The sequence below is a fragment of the Jaculus jaculus genome, chromosome 8 (assembly GCF_020740685.1).
Source record: "Jaculus jaculus isolate mJacJac1 chromosome 8, mJacJac1.mat.Y.cur, whole genome shotgun sequence".
Classification (NCBI taxonomy): Eukaryota; Metazoa; Chordata; class Mammalia; order Rodentia; family Dipodidae; genus Jaculus; species Jaculus jaculus.
In genome coordinates this window covers 69,253,060-69,271,239 of record NC_059109.1, presented here as the reverse complement: position 1 = coordinate 69,271,239, position 18,180 = coordinate 69,253,060, and the positions used below count along the sequence as shown (strand labels likewise).

Below are 18,180 nucleotides of genomic sequence, written 5' to 3'. Positions count from 1 at the left end.
ATGAAACAGTGCTGAAAAAACACATCTGAGGCTGGAGCTAGTCTTTGGATTGCTGACTTTTGGTCTAAAACATTATAAAAATTATTTTATTTATTTAGAGAGAAAAAGGGTGAGGGTAAGGTAAAAGAGAGAGAGAGGGACAGAGGGAGGGGGGGGGGGAAGGAGAGAATGGGCATGCCAGGGCTTCCAGCCACCGTAAACAAATTCCAGAAGCATACGGCACCTTGTACGTGTGGCTTAAGTGAATACTGGGGGATCAAACCTGGATCCTTAGGATTTGCAGGCAAGTGCCTTAACCATTAAGCAATCTCTGCAGCCCCTAAAACATTTTGGTTTTGGTGTGTATTGCAGATCTCCTACAAATATCTTATCATCGCTCTTGGAATCCAGCTGGACTATCATAAGGTATTGTTTTAAGTTGTTCCTGTGTTACATTGACCTATTTGTGCTAAGCCAAAACACTGTATTTGGTTATTTCACATTGACAAGAAAGGGGTTCTAAGAAAACCTTTCCTAGCTCTATTTCTCAGGAGTCCTAGCAGTCCTTTTATAATATAAAACAGTATCCTCTAAGACTCTGTGGATGATAACAATGTGCTTTAGCTTTAAACTCTAATCAGAGTGCAGCACATCCATACCCTAATAGTATTTCTTCCAAAACAGCAGCTGTTTAACAGTTATAGATAACTAGCCTTTCTGTGTAGGACTGGATTGTCTGTATTAATGGTTAAGGTTTTCTTGGCAAAGAAAATATAAATTATGAATTCTTAAGCAGACTGTAAGGGAATAACACCAGCAGCTCTTTGGATGCTGCCAGGATACCTGGGTTTTATCATGTACAGCTGAGTTTTGTGGACTAAAGTACCAACATGACATACATGCTACCTAGAAGCCCTTAGATCTTGGGAGCCATAATGATCACTGATAGTTGTAAGTTTTAAATTGATTTTCCTAAAATGCAATGGAGTAAGGTATTCACTGTTATGGTTTCTAGGAGGTTATGAGGTATTGTGGGTAAAGAGTTAGAGCCCATAAAGCATGGTGCTGGCCAGGTCCAAAGCCACAACAAAGTGATCACTGTGTGGACTTCAACAAAGATGGCTCAGGCAGGGTCTCTGAGGTTTATGTGGGAATAGCCTGAATCATGACATACATAGAGTGAGAGCAGTATAAATGTCTTGAGAAGTGTTTTATGAAGTTTCAGAGAAGTCCCATCTCAAGAGACCAGCACTGAGAGTTCATAGCACAAATATGCAGGAAACAAAGAAACAACATTACTATGGAATCTCTTCTTTATTCAGAGAAACATGCTAGAAATCAATAATCATTCTTCTCAACTTCTTATGAGGGGGATATTTTTCTCCACTTAATAGATATTAGAAAACCAAGGCTAAGGGAATGTAACTTATCCATGGCTAGCAGACTATTAGGCACTCTTTGTACATACTAGAAAACTACTCAGATGAATATACACCAAAAAGAAGGAAGTGGGATAGAGAGATGGATTCATAGTTAAAGGCTCTTATTTGCAGAGCCTGAGGACCCTGTTTTGATTCCCCAGTACCCACATAAAGTCAAATGCATACAGTAGTGCATGCACCTGGAGTTTGTTTACAGTGGCAGGAGGCCCTGGTGTACCCATACTCACTCTTTGTGTTTCTTTCTCTATCTCAAATAAATTAAAAATATATTTGAAAAGAAGGAAGTCATGGTGAAGGTACTAAGGTGTCTGTGCAACTCTGAGGCAGGAAGGTAGTGGGCTCTGGTAAGACCAGATCTCCAGTCTGGTCTCTTTAGATATAGGTAGCTTTTCTGCTCATCTGTTTCCTCTACTTTCCAGTGCCAGCTTCAACTGTTGTCTGCAGCATGATTACTGCTCACTAGTCTGCCCTGGTGGACAGACAAGATAGTCCTCAGCTTCCTAGCAACAGCCTATTACTGTGTAACCAAAGGGCAGTCATAGTTTATCGCTTCCTTGATGTCATCTTGTTCTCTCTCTGCTCCATGTCTTTCTGCTTCAGTTTCCCCACAGCAACTGTGATTGATGACCCAGGCTGTATTAGAGTTCTCTAGAAGAACAGAACCAATAGAATGAGTATATATTACCAATACCCCACCTCTGAGCTTTAACCCCAGCTCATGATGACTGCTTCTTGATGGTTGAAGTTAAACCTCCTCTTGTGGGAAATGCTAATTCAGTCTATTACATCTTTATTGTCGTCCATGAACTTTATAACATTTAGCATAAGTGCCCAGTTAATCTTAATGGTAATAATAAACTAACATGAGATTTTTACTATTGTGTCAGTCATTGTCCTAAGCCTCTCATAGGCATGGGCTCATTTATTCCCACCAGCCAGTATAACAACCAACAACCCTATGAAGCAGATAATTTTATCCCCATAATACAGATGTTAAACTTCTCAGGGCTGGAAAGTTGGCTCAGTGGTGAATGTGCTTGCTTGCAAAGCCTTCCAGCCTGTATTCAAATCTGTAGTCACTCATGTAAAGCTGGACAGGAGTTTGCTTGCAGTGGTAAGAGGCCCTGGGACATATCTCCAGACAAACAAAAATAAAACAACAAAATTCATAAGCTTCTAAAAATCTCTGCTGTATGTATCCAGATCATCTGTAGAGTAATTTCTGGGCCAGCCCTTAGAGTTTCTGGTTCAGTAAGTTCACAGTATGGTTTGCTAATCTGCATTTCTGTAAATTCCCCAGTGGTTCTAGCACTACTGGTTTGGGATACCACTTTGAGACTCTCTGGCTTTGAAATACAAGATAATGTATTCAAAATCACAATACTATTGAGCAGGAAAGTTCAGATTGAAACCAGATCTCTAGGATTCTAAAGTCCATACTCTTAATAACTTCATTTACTGCCTTTACCAAGAATTTGATCTAGTACAACATGAAAGAGCACAACCTAAAAGGGTAATTTTGGTTTTTTATTACTGATATTATAAATAAATGGCTCTTGGTCTTATTTACCCTTATTCTTCCTAGCCAGGCAAATAGTTCTTCTGAAAACAAGTATGGCTGGATCCTTGCCCTCATTCTCATGTACAGGGAGTTGAGAGTGAGCTTCCCCAAGGCCAGGCCTATTCTATAGCTTGACAGGTGACTTCAGGTGCCAGTCTTCTAATCTGAGAACCTCACTCATCTGACTGCCCCATGTGTGTGAGGATGGGGTGGGACTACTAATGACATTGGAATATTTGGATGGTTGTAGAAATCGTAAAGAACAAAGACTCTAAAGGCATTTGTGCTTTTGTTTAAAACCAACATTTTGTTTTTTAGGATGCAAATTTGGTTTCTAATAAGTGGTGAAATTATACCTATACAACAAAATTATTTTAAAATAAATATCTTCATGATTTTTTCTCTTATTCACTTATTTTTATAATTTTAAAAATTAACAAATTAATGGGTTTTGTTGTGACATTTTCATGTCATTTCATATATGACATTTCACTTTGTTTTTGCTCATCTTCCTTCCTATCTTCCCTCATCCCTCCTAATCCTCTCTGTCTGGTCTCCTACTTCCCTCCAAATAGTACACCCTTCTTTCACATCACATGTATTCCATTATTCTTTCCCCCCCCCCTCCTACAAGATCTCTTACATACTCATTATAGTTCTCTTCCTACTTAGTGACCTACACACATATGTGAATATGACCATGCATATATAAATTTATATCTAAAGTTTGTATATAAAAATGTGTGGTATTTGTTTTGCTGAATCTGGCTTATTTTACTTAACATAATGACTTTCAGTTGTATCTGTTTTCCTGTGTCATGATTTTATTTTTTTCTACAGTTGAATAAAAATATTTTGAATATGCATCCAATTTTTGTTATGTGTCTAAAAACATTTTTTTGTGTGTATTTGTAGATTAAGGGACTACCTGAAGGGTTTGATTATCCCAAAATAGGGTCCAATTATTCAGTTAAGACGGTAGAAAAGACATGGAAAGCTCTGCAGGACTTCAAAGAGGGAAATGCCATTTTTACCTTCCCAAACACTCCGGTGAAGTGTGCTGGAGCTCCACAGAAGATCATGTATCTCTCAGAAGCCTACTTCAGGAAGGTATGCCCCCTCTTTAGGACAAAGAAGAAGAGATGGCACCAAGTTCAGTGGCCATCCATTTTTATGAGCTGTCTTAGGACATCTTTGTCTTTTTTATGATATATATATATATATATATATATATATATATATATATATATATATATATATATATATATATATACAAAATTGTATAATTAGAAGATTGTGAAATAGGAAAGGGGAAGAGCTCATTCATAATATAATTGTTCTAATGAAACTTCTGTCATAAATTTGAAGATATTTTTCAATGTGGTTTGACTGAAGTTTTCTGTGGTTACATTTATGCATACAAACCTAAATGTGTTCCTTGTTATTAAGGAGTCATATCTTGTCATATGTTTATAAAAGTCCATTGGGGAAATATGATAGAGATTTTTTAAAATAGCTTATATTTGTAATTAGACAATTAATTGAAGATTATTCATTTTGTATATAATTCTTACCTAAATTTCTGTCAGTCCAGTTCAAGATTATAAATGTTACCTAGCTTTTGATACATGTATTTGTAAGTATAATCAGCAAATGCTAGTTTTAAAGGTAGAAAATATTCTCATGGAACACCAAAGCTCTACAGAAAGAATTTGGGAGATTGGGAAAAAGAGGCTATCTTAGTTTTGGGGGATAGGACAAAGGTTTGTTCAGCCTTTCCCCAAACACCTTCTTCATAAGAGTAGGTGTGTGCAGCTCAAGTCTGCCTGCAGAGAGGGAGTGGTAGGAAGTGTTCTCACCATTCCTGCCCATGACTGAGGCATTTGGCTTACAAAGTGTGGTTCAGCTAGAGATACCAGCTGGACTTCAGGCAGCTTATGTTTCTGGAGAAAGGCCAGCCAGGGAGGAAAGGTAGGAAGATGACCTGAGATACCAGCAGGACTCAAGATAGCCTATGTTTCTGAGGAAAGGACAGACAGGGCAAAGGGTGGAGAGATGGCCCAAGGACTGTTGTCTGTATTTGGAGTCCTGCATTGAGAAAGTCTTTCCCTGGATTCTGTAAACTGCAGCAATCCTGGTTATTGTTTTTTGTCGCTCAGAAAGTTCATTCTGGGCCATAGGGCATTGTCACAGGCTTTTGAGGTCCCTATCACCCTAACTTCTCCAAATGGTGAGATCCAGGTCAGCCAGTCTTTTAAGGAGTGGTATAAAGGGAAAGGTAGAGACTAGTTATCCTGGAAATTCCCTTGGTATAGTACTTTCCATGTGAGTCTTGGGTAGCTTGAGAAGACGTTTCAATTAGGGGACATAGAATCTTATATTTGGGAATTTAGTAACTTTAATAATCCCAACAAGACAGGAACTTTGCTCCCCCAGCACCTAGAATAGTACCTGAGCAGTTTTAAGATTTCGCTAAGGATTTATTGATTGGATGAGTACATGAATATATGAACACATGATTTAGCTGTAATATCATTGTCTGGGCTTGATTTTCAACCTCTTGCCTTCAGCGGAATAGTCAAACCTCCAGCAAAGGTACTCTTAAGTTATTTTAGGTGTGGAGATTAGATTGATATGCATATCACTGCATGAGGTTACGGTGATGCAAAAGCCAAGAAGACCTCTACTGAGGATTTAATTCTTGTCTGTGTTCAAAAGAAAAGAAAACCAAAACAGTGACTGGAGTGATTCTTTGATGATTTCTTATTTCTTTCCCTTTTTTTAGACTGGAAAGAGATCCAAGGCCAATATTATTTTCAACACTTCTCTTGGAGCAATTTTTGGGGTTAAGAAGTATGCAGATGCCTTGCAAGAGATCATCCAGGAGAGAAACCTCACTGTTAACTACAAGCAAAACCTCATTGAAGTCAGAGCTGATAAACAGGAAGCTGTTTTTGAGAATCTCGACAAGCCTGGAGAGACTCAAGTGATTTCAGTGAGTGGTGAGGTTAAGTAGTCTGCCTGGAGTGTTATCTGCAACATTTGCTACCAATGCCGGCAATGCTATGGCAATTCTTCCTGACCTTTATCGCTACTTGCTTGTCACAGCTGGTGACAATTAACATGTGAAAGTGGAGATATGGCAAAAATGAGGACCAAGACAAAACAGCCTATTTCAGAAGGATATCAGGAGATTTATCTACTAGGACCAACTTAATTTTTGTCTCATTTAAGTCTGTTTTTCCTGTCATTGAGTGACTTGAGGTAGTTAAATGTACCTCAGTTAGTGTTGAGTTTAAGAAGATCTTCTTCAAATATATGACCTAGAGATTGTCTCAACTTCTGGTATATTAGAAACAGCCCTTCTGGTGAACAAGAAACACACTAGGAATAGTTCAAGAACAACATGGGATCTTTTACCTGTGAATGGAGCTGTCTTTACACATCTTTCACTTGTAAAATCCAGCTTTTATCCTTGAAGGTTGTGTCAGAGTCCATCACTTTTCTTGAAAAGATTTAGCTTGTTTTATATGTAGCTCTTTGCCTTTATGTACCTCAGTTTCCTTTTTCATGGAGTGGGCTAATTTTTTTTTTTTTTTTTTGAGGTAGGTTCTTGCTCTAAACTAGGCTAACCTGAAATTTATTATGTGGCCTCAGGGTGGCCTTGAAATCACAGCGATCCTCCTATCTCTGTTTCCTGTGTACTGGGATTAAAGGCATGTGCTACCATGCTGGGCCAGGAATTATGAAGATTCTGAAAAAGATACAGGAGTATTTGGAAATCATTTATTCACACCATTGTGATAGGAGCTACTAGCTATGAGACAGCTTGAAAGTCACATCTTCATCACTCATCATTTAAAGATAGGATGAAGGGCTCCATAAGAAAAAAAAATCACTTTGTAGGCAAGTGCCTTAACTGCTAAGCCAACTGTCTAGCCCTATTATTATTACTTAAATTTATTTATTTATTTATTTAACAGAGAAAGAGGAGGAGAGAGAAAGAAAATGGGCATGCTGGGTCCTCCAGCCAGTGCAAACTCCAGATACATGTGGCTCCTTGTGCTTCTGGCTATCGTGGGTCCTGGGGAATCAAATCTGGGCCCTTTGGCTTTGCAGACAAATTCCTTAACCACTAAGCCTTCTCTCCAGCCCTGTTGTTGTTGTTGTTGTTGTTATTGATTTTAAAAGGTAGGGTCTCACTCTGGTCCAGGCTGACCTGGAATTAACTATGTAATATCAGAGTGGCCTTGAACTCATGGCAATCCTCCTACCTCTGCCTCCTGAGTGCTGGGATTAAAGGTGTGTGCCACCATGCCCAGCCATATTATTTTTTGAGGTAGGGTTTCACTCTATCCTAGGGTGACCTATAATTTACTATGTAGTCTCAGGTTGGCCTCAACCTCACGAGGATCCTCTTACCTGTGCTTCCTGAGTGCTGGGGTTAAAGGTGTGTGCCACCACACCTGGCAAAACATTTTTATTTATTATTTACATTTATTGACAACTTCCATGATTGTAAACAATATCTCATGGTAATTCCCTCCCTATCCCCTCTTCTATCTTTGAAACTCCACTCCCCATCATATCTCCTCACCCTCACAGTCAGTCTCTCTTTTATTTTGATGTCATGATTTTACCCCCTATTATGATGGTCTTGTGTAGGTAGTGTCAAGCATTGTGAAGTCATCGATATCCAGGCCATTTTGTGTCTGGAGGAACATGTTATAAGGAGTCCTACCCTTCCTTTGGCTCTTAAATTCTTTCTGTCACCTCTTCTACAATGGACCCTGAGCCTTGGATGCTATGATAGAGATATTTCAGTGCTGAGCACTCCTCTGTCACTTCATCTCAGCACCATGGTGCCTTCTGAGTCATCCCAAGGTCACTGCCGTCTGAAAAGAGAAGATTCTCTAACCAAAAGTGAGAGTAGTATTAATATATGGGTATGAACATTAAGAGCAGTGCTTATGGGTCAGTTTGGTGAGCATAGTATATACATTTAGCCAGTCAGCAGCAGACATTACACCCTTAGGGCTCATGACTACCCCTGTTTTAGGTTTTCAATTTCAGGTATGTATTCCCTCCCATGGAGCAGGCCTGCAGTCAAACTAGAGGGCAGTTTGTTTTCCCCATAACAGATGTGCCACTATTACACCCATTGTCTCATTTGGCCTGGCTGGCCAAATATAAGGCTTGATGTGTCCACTGTTGGGTATCTTCACTGGTTATTGCCTGCAAAGCCAAGGACCGAGGTGTGATTCCCCAGTACCCATGTGAAGCTAAATGCTCAACTTGATACCTTCTTCTGGAATTTGTTTGTAGGGGCTAGAGGCCCTGATGTGCCTATTCACTCTCTCTCTCACTTTGTCTCTATCTGTCTCTCAAAATAAATATGTAAAATATTTTTTAAAAATAAGGTTTTTAAATATTTTATTTATTAAATTAGGCCAGCCAGACCAAATGAGCCAACAGGTGCAATAATGGCATGTCTGTTCTGGGGGAAACCAACCACTCTGTAATTGGACTGGAGGCCTGCTTCATGGGAGGGAATACATCCCTGATAGTGAAAACCTACAACAGAGGTAGTAATGAGCCCTAGGGGTGTAATGTCTGCTGCTATCTGGCAAAATGTATATACTATGCTCACCAAACTGACCCATAAGCACTGCTCTTAATGTTCATACCCATATATTAATGCTACTCTCACTTTTGGTTAGAGAACCTTCTCTTTTCAGATGGCAGTGACCTTGGAATGACTCAAAAGGCACCATGGTGCTGAGATGAAGTGACAGAGGAGTGCTCAGCTCTGAAATATCTCTATCACAGCTTCTAAGGCTCAGGGTTCATTGCAGAAGAGGTGGCAGAAGGAAGGTAAGAGACAAAGGAAGGGTAGACTCCTTACAATGTACTTTTCCAGACACAAATTGGCTTGGATATCCATGACCTCACAGTGCCTGACACTATCTACATAAGACCATCATAATAGGAAGAAAAGACACTGACATAAAGATCAAAGAGAGACTGACTGAGGAGGGAGGTGAGGAGGCAGGGGGAGGGAGGGAATTACCATGGGATATTGTGTACAATTATGGAAGTTGTCAATAAAAGTAAATAAATAATTTTTTTAATTGAAATGATCCAAAGTTTAGCTTTCTAAACACTTTAAAACTATTTATTGGGCTTGAGAGCTAGCTTAGCAATTAAGGTACTTGCCTGTGAAGCTTAAGGACCTGGGTTTAATTCCCTAGTACCCATATAAGCCAGATGCACAAGGTTGAAGATGTGTCTGGAGTTCATTTGCAGTGGCCAGAGAGGCCCTGGCACACCCATTCTCTCCCCCCCCCCCCACTTCTCTCTGCCTCTTTCTCTGTTTCACAAAGCCCAGAAGCTCTGGGTTTAGTGAGTGACTCCTTCTCAAGGAAATAATGGAGGAAAGCAATAGAGGAGAGCAGGTACTTAGTAGCTTCCTCTGGTCTCTATGTGAATGCATGTCTGTGCCCATACATGCACATATACCAAACACATACACACTGCACACCACAAATTCTATGCCCCCCCCAAAAAAAAGATTAAAAAGGCATGATATACAAACAGTGAAAGAATATTGCATAGACAAAAAAGTTAAATGAATGAGCCAAAGTCTTCAGGATGTGTCAGTGTATGGCCACCAAGACCAGCTTTCATGTAGATGCTTGGAAAAAGAAAATGTATGCCTGCTCTCTACACTACTCAGTAAACTCAGCTGATCTGGATCCCTCTCTGCTTCTTCCAAAGTGTCAAAGATTTTTTTTTCCATCTTAAGCTGGTGATGCAACATTTCCCTTTATGTGTTTTTGTGAGTTGACTCATGCTTGTGACTGATGTGTAGCCATTCTGATATGGCCTTTGTACATTTCAGAGTCTCTGAATACCTATCCCCAGAGTTTCAATGAAGTGCTGGAAAGCACATGTTGTCAGTTGAAGGTCAGAGAAAGAGGAACCAAAATATGCCACTGCTCAATTTTAGGCAATAATAACGACAACAAAGGATTATTTCTGAATATTTGTTAAGCAACTTTAAAGTGATGTGTTCTCCCTGTCTGTTGCTGAAGGGATCCCATAGGCTCAGTATGGGGAGATCATGGCAATCAAGAGGACAGTTAACTTTGTCATGGTAACATGGAAAGTCTCAGGTAAGGTGTGCAGCACTAATTGCATACTGATACGTGCAGGCATAGTGTACTGTACAAAACTGGGAGATGGTTAAATGCTTTTGGGAATGTAGACATATAGATGTGATACAAATTTCGTTGCTCTCCTTTTATATAGTATGAAATGCTTCATGTCACGCCACCTATGAGCTCACCGGATGTCCTCAAAATGAGTCCTGTGTCTGATGCTGCTGGCTGGGTGGATGTGGATAAAGAAACTCTACAGCACAAGAAATACCCAAATGTGTTTGGGATTGGGGACTGTACCAATCTTCCCACATCGAAGACTGCTGCTGCAGTAGGTAAGATAATCAACTCTTCTTCTTTTTTTTTTTTTTCTCTTCAACTGACCAAGGCACCATCAGAACACAGAGAAGTTTGACACAATCAGAATTCCTTTCATAATAGAAGAAGGTTTTGTGGCCTAAATATGACTTTGTTTTCCCCAAGGCAGAAGAAAAATATCAGTGAGCTTAGTGTTAAAGAAAAAAGGTATCTTTTCAGTGTTTTCACAGAATACTAAATAAGCATGATTTTGTCTGCCAAAGGAGTTGCTAACAGGGCAAGGATTATTGCCAGAAAGAGTGTATTCTTTTTCCAGCTCTCTGGAGTTCTGTTTTGTTGCTGGTGCCATTGTTGCAGTGAGGTTCATGTTGCTGGCAGTTATCACCTGGCCAAGAGCACCTTGTGGGGGGGCAGAAGGTTTATTTTGACTTACAGATTCAAGGGGAATCTCCATGATGGCAGGTTGTGGGGGAGATGGCATGAACAGAGGGTGGATATCACCTTCTGGCCAACATTAGATGGACAACAGCAACAGGAAAGTGTGCCAAACACTGGCAAGGGGTAGCTGGTTATAATACCTATAAGCCCAGCCCCAACAATATACTGCCTCCAGGGGTGTTAATTACCAAATTTCCATCAGCTGAGACCCTAAGCATTCGGAACACCTAAGTTTACAGTGGAGGAACACTTGAATCAAACCCCCACAGCCATGCTCACCTCCCTGGTACTGTTGGCCCCTGATTCTAGGCAAGTTGGCCTTTTTTTTTTTTTTTCCCTGTCTGAAACACCATAACGTGATGGAAGCATTTGTTTTTGCAGAAAAATACATGCATGCCACTGAAAGCTTGTAGACCAGGAATTTGTTCTGTTAAGAAAAATACAGTGGAATATTCCATGATTGGTACATGATTAGGGCCTTGGCCTGAAAAATGAAATCCTTCACCTTCATGTCCTAGTACCTGCATTGATGGAAAGATCACCTTTTAGATTCTCTTCCCAACATAAAGAATCTGTCTCCTGTGGGTGCTGGGAAACACACCTTCCTGCTGATGGCTGGGAGAGTTATGTGTGAATTAGGTACCTGTGCATCATGAGCAATGCCCACGTGGGCTCCATACATCTCTTATGAGTCTGCTTGCCTCTCGGCTTCTATCCAGACCACTGTGAGCAAGACCCTTTCTTCATGTGTGGAGTGTGGCTTTCCTAGGGCTCAGCTTGCTATATCTGTTTCTGCCAGAAGACTCAACTTTAATTGACCACAACAAAATCAAGAGCAGGATGTGTCATTTAACAAAAGTTAACTGAAGTCTTGGTTGTAACAGAAGGAAATTGTAAGAGGAAAGAAATACAACTCAGGTTTGCCTGCAAAGATACAAAGATACTTTGAACCTTGATGTTGTGTATGACTGCTTCCAGGACCACCAAGTACCTCTGCAATGGCACCCACTGACCAGCTTCTGCCATGCTGTGGCAGGGACTTCCTCAAGTCCTCTCAGTTCAAATTTCAGACTCTTTAACCTTCAATTATTAAGAAATTTTCCCAAAAGGAAAGTGTGATCTGTGCAGATATTGCTTGGCACACACTGAGATAACCACTCTTAATACTTTGAAACAGTTGTTCACCCTCATTTTCCTAAACCTCATTCTGAAATAAACATATAAATAGATTCATTGTTGGTTTCTTTCTTTTTTCTCCAAGATAGGGTTTTAATCTAGCCTAGGCTGATCTGGAACTCATTCTGTAGTCCCAAACAGGCCTTGAACTCTAGCAATACTCCTACCTCTGTCTGCTGAGTGCTGGGATTATAGATGTATGCCACCACACCAAGCTCATTTTTTTGCTGAGTGTCAGCAATTTATAGTTTTCAGGGCAAAGGTAGCCTGTTGCCTGCTTTTGAACAGCTGGTTAAATAAACTTATGTTTATAAGTTGTTATACTTTGAATTTTATCAATGAGATTGTATGTGGAAATGTATTTTCTTATGGAGAGAGAAAAAGAGAGAGACAGAGAGAGAATGTGAACGAGCACTTTCTGGTCCAGCTCAGCAATACCATAGAGAGGAAAACCCGGTATCTGTTTAATTTATATGTCTGAGGCTACCAATCTAGGCTTTCTGTGAACAGGGACACAAGATGTCATGATTGGCTGTGAGACATGGCACACAGACCAAGCTGATAGACATTAACCATTAGGGTTAGGAGAGTAGGATGAGGGGAGGATCAACATTATTGTCATCTTAGAGAGAGATGGCTCCTTAATTTCAATTATCAAACACAACTTGTGGGTCTTTTGATGAATTGAAGGACCCCTTTTGACAAAGAGAACTTCAAGTGGTAAGAATAGTCATGTTCTACTCATAGTTCTAAAGCAATAGGGAATAGAATTCTCATAACTTGCTTATATTAAAATTATTTGAAAATTAATTTGTGTGGAAACCTGATGCTTATATTGTTATACTGTTACATATCTTTTTTTTACATATCTCTTATAGCTGCCCAGTCTGGAATACTTGATAGAACAATTTCTCTGATTATGAAGAATCAAACGCCCAGGAAGAAGGTATGTAAGCCTTATAAGAATCAATGTTTCAATTATCACCTTCCCTTCCATGTGAAGACAGAATTTGCTCAAAATTTTGCCATATTCTTAATCAGTCTTTCTTATTGAACACCTCATTTTTTTTACTTTAGTTGTGGTTTCTTATCTAATTTATATTTCCACAATACAAACATTAAAACATACAAAAAGAAAAAAAAAACATTCAACCCCTCAGAAAACAATAAGAAATTAAGTTTCTATATAATCTTATGACAAAAGCTACTTTTTTGTTTGTTTGGGTTTTGGTTTTTCAAGGTAGGATTTCACTCTAGCCCAGGCTGACCTGGAATTCACTGTGGAGTCTCAGGGTAGCCATGAACTCATGGCAATCTTCCTACCTCTGCCTCCCAAGTGCTTGGATTAAAGGTGTGCACCACCACGCTCGGCTCAAAAGGTTTACTTTCTTGCTCATTCTCACAATTTCAGTATGACGGCTACACTTCCTGTCCATTGGTGACCAGCTATAACCGTGTGATCCTTGCGGAGTTTGACTACAAAGGTCAGCCTTTAGAAACCTTCCCCTTCAATCAAGGCAAGGAACGACTTTCCATGTACTTCATGAAAGCTGACCTGATGCCTTTCCTGTACTGGAATGTGATGCTAAGGTGGGTGCCTTGCCTGGTCCCAGTGTAGAGAGCATGGGATTTGCAACAGTCTCCCATTCAGATATGATGCTGTCTCTTCTCTTCATGCTTGGCAATAATCAAATCTGTCTGTCACGCTTTGGTCTGGATTTGTTATTACTTTTGCTGCTGGATTTATTATTATAATCATAATTAAAACATTAATAGTAAATCCTTTTTGTATGCCAAGTTTTTTCTACTTTAAAATGTCAGAAGTCCTGAGGTTGAGAGCCTCTAATGTCATTTGAGCAAGTGAAATTCATGAGCAGGTGAAAGCAGAGACTAGTAGTTGAGGCTTCATTCAGGTCTGTTGAACTGGGTCAGCATGCCTGAACTCCTGCGGCAAGTCATAGCACTGAAAGCATGATGTCTTTTTGTCGTGAGAATCTTTCCACATTACCAGACAAGTCTTGTGATGTATGCTATAAGCATTCTCTGAGAGCATTCTGGCTTCCCTTTCACCATGGCATTGGCTGAAGTCACCCCACCTTTTTTATCTCAAGTAACTTCTCTTTGTTTTTTCTTACAGGGGCTACTGGGGAGGACCAGCCTTTCTGCGGAAGTTGTTTCATCTGGGTATGAGTTAAAGGAGGGGGTCCTTGCTCTCCATGGATGACTTCTGGATCAAAACCACAGTTACTGATTAAGAAGGATATGAAAGCCTCAGAACCTCATGCTACAAAGAAGTTTCTCCAGATACGGTGGTAAATGTTTTACTACCTTGAATAGCTACCATGTGGACAATCCAGGATAGGCTTAATTCTTTGGAAATATCCAAATGAAACAGTAGACTTCTATTCTCTAAATAAAAGTTTGTGATTGATCTCTGTGATGAAATAAATTCCATGTTGAGTAGTAGGAATGGAATGTTGTAGCCCTTGGTACCAAAGACTGGTGATGGTAGAATAGTTTACTCATTATCTTCTATGAATTCAACTTAGAGCTGGCATAATTTTTCGGAGATTATTTGAGACAAAGAAAAGAATCATTCCAGGGAAGATTTATTTGTGGCAGCCCTATGTTCTTCTGCTTAAAACTCCTGTTGCAGGACACATCACAGAAATCTGAAAGCCCAGTTGACTCCCTTTGGACTCCTCTGCTCTCTTTATGCTAAATCTATGTTTATTTTCCAGCCAGTGACTGACACTGTAGAGTACTAGTGTCCACACATTCCTGGGGACATGAGACTACACTCTTTGGTAGTTTTAACTCTGGGAATCCCAGGCTGAAACAGGCATTTCTACCCTATTCTTACTCCTTCTTCTCTTCATTATGGGCTCTATTTGCATTGTGGCTGAAGGCCAGCCCTACCTTCTATTCCTTCTCTTATCTTTCAAGGCATTTCCCTCACTAAATCACTTGTTAACCTATTTCTTTCCTTGCACCTGTTTCTCAGAGAGTTTACCCACCATAATGTTGGGTTTGAAAAATCCCAATAGTTGTGGCAAGCATTGGCTCAGTTCTGTCCCAGCTTTGGCCCACACTTACTGGAAACATTGCAAGAAGCAGTTCCCAGTTATTTGTAGTTCAGCAGTGGTTTCAAAATAATTTTCTTCCAATAAGTTGATTGTAGAAATGTAGTGTTAGTCAGCCTAGCATTTTAAAGCCATGCACATTTCATGTTTATAAATGCCTTAGATTTTTTATAACACTTTAGAATTCAAACCCTCTTATGTGTTACTAAATTTCTCTGGGTTCCTGGAGTTCTCTGATGGCTTTAGAGACTCTCTTCAGACATTTATTCATTCAACAAGTATTTACTTGCCAAGTTCTGTTTTCAGCCCTGGAATGCAGTCATGAACCATGCAGACAAGGCCTCTGTCCACACCTTCCTACCCTCTTGACAATTTACTCTTCTTTTTGAGGAATCCCAAGGGGCTTGCTGAGTGAGGCTTGGGAGGAGACTTTCTTCAGTACACATATCCTAGGGGAGATCAAGATACCACCCTAAAAGCAGGCCCTAACCTGGTGGTAAGGATGAGATACTTTCTCAGAGTGACCACATATTGATTTTCCAGTGACATTCTTTTTTAACACCTGATGTCTTGGTCCAGCTATCAGTAGCAACCCTTCTCACTCTTCAAAATGTCCCTGTTTGGACAATAGCCTATGACCACTCCAGTGGTGACACTCCCTTACTGTGTTCCCAGAATGAGGAAGCAGTGCTACTAGTGGTGCTCCTGTTGGGCTGGCCACTTGCTTTGCCCTCACATGGTGCTCATCAAACAAGAGGGGAGGGAATATTCTGCCATGCTCTGAGTTTCAGACAAAGAAACCCTGTAGCCTTTCGGAATTCCCTGGTTTCCTCTTAGTGAACTACTCTCTCACCAATTGGGAGTTCACCCTAGATGATCCTCCTCTTCAGGGTCCAGGAAGACTTGGAAATAATCCAGAAAGGACTCTCCTTGGATATGAGAAATTCTAGAAATTTTGGCTTCTGAATTTTTAGAGAATGGGGTATGACTCTTGTAAGTTGCTGAGACTCTGGGTAGAGTAAATTTGAAATCATTTGCAGTTAACCCAGTCTTCTTGGGTTTGCTTTTGATAATGCATATGCATAAAATGAAGCATCCTGGAATTGCTTCACAGATCACATTATGTTGAGCAGAACTTCTTGCCACAGCTGGAGAACACTGACTATTGTTCAGTATTCTTGTCTCCAGCTTCCACTTCTCTGGGCTAGAGAAGGTAAAAATTATGTTAAATTCCAGATGCACTTAACCTTTGAAACCTCACCTTATCCAAAAGTGTGAGGGTGACCAAGGGAAAGGATGTGAGATTACCTGTAAGTTAGTAGCAGGCAGCAGGAAGAGGAGGCAAGACCTGGCTTGGAGTAAGGGCAGTCTTCAAGGACAGAGCCTCCAGGTGGTGTTGAATCATAAGTTCTTTCTAGTAGAGGTGACCATACTTGGGCACATGCCTTCATGGTACAGAAGTGACACAGGGCTGCACCTGCCAACTTGGGGAACCCCCTTAAATCTTTCACCCCTTGTTTCCAGAGCTTTTTACATCTCACTTTCTGCTTTGGCCTCAGCCCTAGGTAAGTTGTGGGTGTAATAACAGAGCTGAAGTCACAGTTTAGTGAGCACTGGGGTACAAGGAGGGTATCTAGACTTAAGTCATCAGAGGATGTCCAGGGCTTGAGATTTAGTGGACGTTTTTGTTATTAACACTTAAATTTTCTCTCATACTTAAGTTTTGTACAAAATATAAAAAAATAGAGATAAGACGAATAAAAGTGACCACCATAGCCAATATCAAATAATGAAAAGGTAACAGGTTTATGTCTTTTTAAGCCTACTATTTCATACAAAGTTCTTGAGCAAAAAGTAGGATCATATTGTAAATACTGTTTTATGGCCTGTGATTTATACTCAAATGCATTGAGGGCCACATGTTGGTTGTACAGAAGAAGCAGTCATGCAAGGAACAAAGGGCATGTGTAGTGGCTGGGAAAATTGCTAATTTATGAACCAAATGAATGTTTGCCATGTACCTAGAACATTTGTAGAGTGGGCACTGGGTATTTTTCTCACATAATCCTTACAGTGCTGTGAATTAAATTATTAAAGATATGGAATGTTCTTCTTCAGGAAGGTGGCTTTTGTTATACAGCATTGGTTATCTGATTAAAAATGCATTGAGTAACTCTGGTCTTATTTCATTTTTAAATATTTTTATATTATTATTATTACTAACAATGTATTTTGTATGGATACATCATGTGTTGGTACCCTCATTTCCCTCATCCCTGTCTCTATTCCAATGGGGACCCTGCTCAGTGGGGTTGCAGGTATTCCCCATGGGGTTGTGGGTTATGAGTTATGGGAGCAGCAGTCAGTTATTTTGGAGGGGGGAGGAATGCCACTGGGCATAATGTCTCAACCTGTGGCTCTTACAATCTTCCTGCCCCTCTTCCACAAAATTTCCTGAGCCATGGTGGGTAAATTTTAAGTCTGCTTCAGTAATAAGCTCTTACAATTCTCTGGATCTCTGCTTTTATAAGTATTGAGTATCTTCAGGGTCTGTATCCTGCACCCTGGTGCTGATTATGAGACTCAGCATGGAAGCAGCACTCATGCTTGTCTCCCTAGTTCCTTTGTGATTTCAGCTGTGGCTTGGATGAAGTATGAGGGGTTAGGGTTCATTTTATTATATTCTTTGCAGTATTGGGGATTAAACCCAGGACCTTATGCATATTAGGCAAGTATTCTAACACTGAGTTCTATTCCTAGACCTCTGATCTGACTTTAAAACAAAATCCCTCCTTCATGCCTTTGGACCATAAGCCTTCCATTATAGATAGAATTATTTTAATCATTTTAGGGGAAGGGAGAAATAAGACAAACTACTTGGGTAAGTTGAGGATTTTTGATCAGGTAAATAAAAACTAATTCTGTCTTGTCTGGTTAACTGCTAAATATCTAAGGAAAGTACTTGTCTATAAGGAAAGAAATCAAAATCAACATTTTGTGGTAGATAGTAGGAAAGGTCCCAA

General features: G+C 40.0%; 1 protein-coding gene across 3 annotated transcripts in view; it reads left to right on the top strand.

The window, feature by feature from the left end:
* Nucleotides 1-17,330, top strand: part of Sqor (sulfide quinone oxidoreductase) — a 57,200-nt gene extending 39,870 nt beyond the window's left edge. For all 3 annotated transcript variants that reach the window (XM_045157443.1, XM_004670147.3, XM_045157441.1), the window contains exons 4-10: nt 352-405; nt 3,898-4,092; nt 5,768-5,977; nt 10,294-10,477; nt 12,953-13,020; nt 13,486-13,664; nt 14,212-17,330. In XM_045157443.1, the coding sequence (XP_045013378.1) occupies nt 352-405; nt 3,898-4,092; nt 5,768-5,977; nt 10,294-10,477; nt 12,953-13,020; nt 13,486-13,664; nt 14,212-14,269 (948 nt within the window). In that variant the 3' untranslated portion in view covers nt 14,270-17,330. The remainder of the gene's footprint in view (nt 1-351; nt 406-3,897; nt 4,093-5,767; nt 5,978-10,293; nt 10,478-12,952; nt 13,021-13,485; nt 13,665-14,211) is intronic.
* The last annotated feature ends 850 nt before the right edge of the window (nt 17,331-18,180 follow it).